The 6,974-nt window shown below is 51.0% G+C and overlaps 1 protein-coding gene across 1 annotated transcript in view; it reads right to left on the bottom strand.

The window, feature by feature from the left end:
• The window catches only part of CLIC4 (CLIC family member 4), a gene marked incomplete at its 5' end in the record, with an annotated part of 84,643 nt that overhangs the window by 31,791 nt on the left and 45,878 nt on the right, over nt 1–6,974 (bottom strand). Inside the window, 1 exon segment of the mRNA XM_006159402.3 lies at nt 3,092–3,201. Within this exon segment, the coding sequence (XP_006159464.2) occupies nt 3,092–3,201 (110 nt within the window).

Here is a 6,974-nt window from a genome sequence, read left to right as displayed (position 1 = left end):
GCACCCCCACGACGCTGAAAAGCATCTCGTCCTCCCCTGCCTTTCTCCTCAATTGAAGTAAGAGTGACTGACCCCAAACCGAGGCAGCTTGCTTAAGGTCCCAGAGAAGCAGGCGTCAGGGCTTTCTCCGTACAGAGCCAGGTCTCTGCCTCCCACACTCGCCATTGTGCCATGGCTGCTCCCCAGTGATGGCACGCAGTACCATCTTCACCCCCCCCAATCTTATTATTCGCAGTTTCACTTATCTGACACTTTGGCTGAAAAGGTAGTTGGCAGTTGACATAAATCTGAATTTTTTAATCAAGCCTGAGCACTTTTTAAATTTTTTTTTTAATCTCGAAGGTCTTTAACACAGTTGTGGCATGAGCAGAAAATCAGGTTTGGAAAGACCCCACGAAAGCACTAGGCTGCGCTGGCAGGCCGGTAGCGGGGGCTGCTGCAACCTCCCGAGGGCCCACACGCGCCACCCCTGTGGCCACTGACACCCGCTGCCCCTCACGGAGTGCCCACGCAGGGCCAGAGCTTGAGACAGGCTCGTCCTAGAAGCGCAACCAGGCAGCGAGCATGTGTTCAGAGCACGCCGTGGGTTTCTAGCGCTCCCGGAGTTCTAGTGCTCGCTGCTGTTTGTTCCAGGACCAATACTTTCACGGAGGAGTGAGGCAATCACAAAGAAAAGCAGGAAAACAAGCACCACAGGCCTCCTCTTCCCCAGAGCGTTCTAAAGAGTCATGTGTGGTGCTTTAAATCAGGAATACATTATGAAAAGTACTTCTATCCCTCTGCGGCAACTTCCTTTTACATCGCTTTTCTGAACCAATGTTCCTTCTCTTGGGGTAGCTTCTCTTTGAAATTTTGTTCAGCACTGTAAGGATGTAAACACACAGAAAATACCTGGGAGGGCAAGGTCCGAACCTGAGAACAGCCACTGCTGAGACAGGGCGGGGATGCCCAGGGCTGGGGACCGAACTTAGAAACTTACAGACTTCCTGTCGCCCTCAGGAGCGTTTTTCATTCAGAGGCATGTGCACCCCTGTTGGGATTTAGGGTACCCACCCTCACATACCTGGTGTGTTTTAAGCCACCAGAACCAGGATTCGAACCCTCAGGGATCCTGCTCCCTTCACTACTACACCACAGGGCCAGCCCATATTTTATTTTTTCTCCGGAATTCAAGGGAAGTCTGAAATGGGCAGAGAGTGGCACGGAGGTAAACCCTCTGTGAGGCTGATCCACGGAGGAGGTGTGGGCTCACACCCAGAGCCCGGCCTGAGCACACAGGCACAGGGGCCCGTCATCCCAGCTGGCTGATGCGGGGTGGAGCACGTTGTCGAGACCCTGTTGGGAGTGACGTCTCTCTCTTTCTCTCTATCTCTCTTGCTCATGGAAAAAAAAAAAAAAAAACAAATAAAGTTAAGAAGAAAGTCTTCAGTAAATAAATCAGATGACTTTGAATGGGGCTCGCTGGGTTCAGGTCCTCTTCCCAACCAGATTCCCACCGCCGCAGCACCACTGGTAGGGACCACAGTCAAGCACGGTATCCAGCAGTCAAAGGAGGCTTGTCAAAGCGCGGCAGTCAAGTCGCCTGCACTAAGCCAAAAATGGAAGAGAAGAAAAACCCATGCACTTTGGGACACAGTAAGGGTGTGTGCCTGGTGGCAAGGCCTATTTTTAGAAGTTCTATTGGGAAACTCCCTTTGAGTATGCATGCAGGAGAAGCACAGTGGCTGGAGGACAGCTACGCCGCTCCTTTCTTGTATAATCCTCTGCCCAGCACAGCCAGGTCCCGCCTTCCCACGAGCCCGTCCTTCTACTCTTACTACCCAAAGGCTTATTTCTAATTCACGTACATACCAAGGGGGTCCTGGAAGATGTCACGGAGTATCTCCAAGAAATAAATATTAAGTCTGCACATTTTCATAAAAATGCACTGGCAAGAAGAATAAGTTTTCGGGAAATTGACAGAGGCCCCAGCGTATGCTTGGGCCCGGGATTACAACTCTCGGATAATTTCAGCATATGATGCTGACAGTGGGGACAACACAGATGAATTCTGCCACCCAGCAGGCAACAGCCTGCCACTATTTATTCACATAGTTCATGCCTGGATAATGCTTAAAAAATAAGTAAAAATTCATGTTGTAGCATTTATGTTGAGAAATATATTTCCAATGCCAAATTCTGGATTTTCCATTAACTACTCTTTTCTTTTTAGTTTTTGCTATATATAAGGCACATGTTCTGGCCAGAGACATAGAGTTAGAGGATAAGTGAGAGATCACCCCTCCCAGGAAAGATGGCCACGCCACGATCCCCTCCCCTCCATTCTCCCAGCAGGATCTAGGGCACATACACATGTGTGGTGTGATTTTCAAGCCTCCAGGTCCAGGACTCGAACTGCACAGCCAGCCATCTAAGAATCCAGCCCGTCAGCCTCCACGCCACCTGCTGGCCCCTGGTATCTCGAGGTTTAAATCCTGGGGCCAGGCTGGGTGCGGACGTTCTTGGCCTCACACCTGACTGCCGTGGAGAAGCAGGGTCGGGATGCAGCGCTCAGTACTGGTGAGGGCTGTCAGCGCTCTCCACTCCGGCCCACAGACCGCGAAGCCACCCCAGGGCCGCGAAACTGTTCTCAGTGTGCAATTACACTTACCAAATAAGACTTAAATTGTTATAGAAAACTCTTATTTCCCGAAAAGTGGAATCGATGAAATAGACTACAGCTGTATTCACCCTCCTAAAAATGCCATTCTTGTCGTTAAAGACAAAAGTGCGTGGGTCATGTTTAGCACCCGTGGGATGAAGTGTTCGTGCTTACACCGGGAAGCTCGGCTATTTCAGGGCATTTACACAAAGCTCAGCTCCTAGCACTGCTCCTGAAATTGAAGGTAAACTGAGTGGTCACATGTAATTTGTGGACCTTGCAAATTGTCCATAATACACAAACTCAGTCTGTCTTTAAATCAGATGGACTGCAATGCATTTTCTTTAGAGACTATACGCAATTCAAAGACGAGGGAAGGACCACAAGAGAAGACTGGGAAGTACGTACACACTCTCAGCCTAACGTGACCCAGACTAGACCACGGCTTACCTTTTCAGGTCAACTGTTGTCACACTAAACACAACGCCTTTGAGCCAAAGAATCATGAAGAGCCTCTGGGAAAAGGGGCAGTTTCCAATGCTCTCCCCATCACTGCCAGCCTGAAAGAGACATCGGAAACATGGTCAGACGGACAGTACTCAAAACCACGCTCTTTCCTGAGTGTCAATCAAGAGGTCAAGAAGACAGGGAGAGGGGTGAGCAGATGGTATAACGGATACGTCACTGACTCCCACGCAGTCGACTGGGCTTTCAGTCCCAGACCCAGTGGCTTAAAACTCACACCAGGCACGTGTACACACGTGCCCAAAATCCCGAGGAGAATGGAGGAAGAAAAGGGAATGTGGGGTGGCCATCCTCCCAGGGGTGATTTCTCGCTTTCTGTTGGTCTCTCCAATGAGCTCACGCACCCTACGGCAAAAATCTCTCTTAAAAAAGAAAAAAAGAAGACAGGAAAAGTTGCACTGGGAACGGAAGGGTGCAAATCTAGGTGATTATTATTTTAAAGGTTTTGTTTTGTTTTGTTTTTCTTTTCTGTTTTTGCCGTAGGGCTCATCCTCTCCCTGGACAGGGACTGAGAGAAAGTGAGAAATCACCCCCACAGGGGTGGGGGTGGCCATAGCACCATTGCTTCTCCTCCGTCCTCCTCTCGGGATTCTGGGCATGCGTGAATATACACCTGATGCGATTTTCAAGATGCCAGGTCTGGGGCTCAGACCAAGGTCAGCCGTGTGAGATCCAGTACCTTAACCACCATGCTACCTGATGCCCGAGGTCATTATTAATTTCCTCCTTCACTTGTGTTTTTCTCTTCTTAGAAATGAGCAGTCTAGGGACCAGCAGATGGTGTAATGGTTATTTTGCTGGACTCACACATGGCCAACTGCAGTTCGAGTCCTGGACCCAGCAGCCTGAAACACATGCCGGGTGTGTGTGCATGCATGTCCAAGATCCTGAGAGGAGTGTGAAGAAGGGATTGCGGCGTGCCCATCCCCCCGGGGGGTGATTTTTCACTTTCTGTCTTTCTCTGGCCAGCGCATGCACCCTACAGTGAAAATTTCTCTTAAAAAAAGAAATAACCAGTCCAGCGCAGCGCTGCCCAAGAGAACGGAGTGCAGTCAAGGTGATCTGTACCTCACTGCTCCACGTGGGCACCACTGGCAACATCTGGCAGTTAGCACTCAAACTTCAGTTCCTCTGACTGAACTGAGCTGCTAACGTCAGTTTTAGTTCATTTAAGTTTCAATAGTCACATGGAGCTAATAGCAGCGCTCTCATGGAGTATCAATGCCTGCGCACGTGTAACCCTGCGAGCAGACAGAAAGTGTGTCTGAGTTTTCTGGGGTGTGAAAAGGTTTGTTCTATCAGACAGTGTTCTTTAGAAGAACCTAAAAAGGAAAACTTGCAGGTGTGCCGGCCCCCAAGTTAAATAACTGCAAACACTCCTCCCATTTTAAACAAGAATTCATTATAAATATCCATATCCTGTTTTACACATTCCTTCAGGGAGCATGAAAATAACAAAAGGTATCTTTGTAAGAAGCTATTTCTTATTTCTAATCCTACTTTATAACGGGGCAGTTGACTTCCCTGAGCTCAAAGCTGACACAGAATTTCCCTAGAATCAGAGCGGGACATCTGGGAAGCTAACACGTGATCACCGAGTGTAAGGAGAGAAGGGGAGAGGAAGCAGGGTGGGGGGAGCAGAGTGAGGGAAGCAGAGTGCGGGGAGTAGGGCAGGGGGAGCAGGGGGGCCGGGTAGGGGAAGCAGGGTTGGGGAAGGAGAGCCAGCAGACTGCAGGAACCACTCAGACATGGGTGGCCCATTACTACAGGATCTTCGGAGAACACTAGAAACAATCCTTCAACAAGTCAAAGATCCCAGTGAAAGTGCTGTTTATACATTTATAAAAAGATAATGTATATGAGTGAGCCAGCCCCATAGCTTACAGTTTAAGGAGCTAGGTCCCACATGACTGACCTCGGTTCGAATCCTGGCCCTGCAGCGAGTGTGCGTGCCCAACATTCTGGCCGGGTGGAGGAGCAGAGGAGGACTACAGTGACCACGCCCTTCTGGGGGCTGCTCTACCTTCTCCCTCGTCTTTGTCTCTCTCTGATAAGCGCACGTGGCCTCTGGCCAGAAAAAGGAAAGAAAGGTATGTGGGTGGGCCTCCCTGTGCACGCTGGCAGGCTGTGCCGTGACCGGACGGCCGAGACGGGGTGCGTGTGGCATGAAGACCCTGTGGAGGGTGCACCTCTCTCTCTTTCTCTCTCGTGGAAGAAATACATAAGCTTTAGAAAATGTATATAATGTAGTATATCCACATCCTAAAGTACCTAAAAACATGCAGAAGCATTTCAGCAAAATGCTCAATCACTAGAAAGCTTTTATTATTCTTCAATGAGGACAGAGAAGGAATAAAAAAGAAAAAAATAACAACATGGGCATTTAAAGAGGAAAGAGGGGACCAGCAGTTAGCGTAATGGCTATGTTGCTGGACTCCCATGTAGTCGACCCTGGTTCGAGTCCCGGACCCGGTGGCTTAAATTCACGCCGGGCGCGTGTGCGTGCGTGCCCAAGATCCTGAGAGGAGAATGGAGGAGAAGGGATTGCGGCGTGGCCATCCCCCCAGGGGGTGATTTCTCGCTTTCTGTCTCGGTCTTTCTGGCGAGCGCACGTGCCCTATAGCAAAAACCTCTCAAAAAAAAAAAAAAAAAAAGAGTAAAGAGGATCCCAAAAGTCAACCCTAATCACACAGCACAGGAGAGTTACGAATGAGCTTGGCTGGGTGACAGTCTTTATCAGTAACAGAACACACAGAGAATTTATAGCCAGAACGAGTTATACCAATTCCTAACACTACGACGTGGGCAAAAATCTACTTCCTAGAGAAGACACTTACTTTCTAGCACTCAAACTTGTGTGACCTAGAGTCCCCCAAGGAGGGTCTCCCCAGAGCGGCAGGCGGAGCACTGTGCAGGGAGCCAGAGCCCAGGCTCAGGGCCCAGGGTGGCTCAGGGCCGAGGGAGGCTCAGGGCCAAGGGAGGTTCAGGGCCGAGGGAGGCTCAGGGCCGAGGCCAGCTCAGATCTCGGCCTGGGCCTGAAAGACAAGCCAGCTCCTACGCACGCGCCCAGGACCCTGACCAGGACCCTGAGGGGTAGAAGACATGGGGGAAAATGGATGGCAGCATGACTAGGCCCTACTGGGGTGCTCCCTCCCTCTCTCTCTTCATGCACACATACCCTCCGCCATTAAAGAAGAAACAAAACAAAAACCACAGCCTAAGGAAGATGTTTAAAGTTCAATTCCCGACCCTCACACCCGGAGATCCTGACCCAGCCGAATTCCTGGGGTGGTGCCAGACTCCCCATTTGTTATAGGCACCCACGAAGATCCCCAAATAAGGCATCTGGGGGATAGGTGAGAGCCGCGGGTGGGGGAGTCAGGGGGCCGTCCTTCCTCGAGCACAGGCCAGGGTCCAGTGCTGGCTCACGCAGGACGGGACACAGTGCGCCCGAACTCGCCGGCTGTCTGGCTCTGTGCGAGACGCTGGCCCCACTCCCAGCACGGCCCTGGTAACACGCGTGTGGGTTTACTACAGTGTGGCCGCCCCGGCGAGCTTGATGGCGGACGTCTCCACGTCTGGCTTTAGACACCCACGTTTTACTGCCACTGCTGTTCTGCCTTTCCCCTCCGGTTTTCACACCTAGTGACAGGGTTGTAAGACGCGTACCCCGAGTCTGAGGCGGGGACAGGGCGACGGTGAAGCGGGATAGGCAGGAACCCGTCTGGCTAGGTCTTTGTCCCACTCCACGTACTGAACCTGTGGAATGATCCCTCACCTGTCCTAGCGGTGTCGGCCTGGCTCGGGT

This window comes from Tupaia chinensis, unplaced genomic scaffold, assembly GCF_000334495.1.
Source record: "Tupaia chinensis unplaced genomic scaffold, TupChi_1.0 Scaffold000628_1, whole genome shotgun sequence".
Taxonomy (NCBI): Eukaryota; Metazoa; Chordata; class Mammalia; order Scandentia; family Tupaiidae; genus Tupaia; species Tupaia belangeri.
The sequence above is the reverse complement of the archived record's forward strand: the minus strand, read 5'-3'. Positions and strand labels throughout refer to the sequence as shown.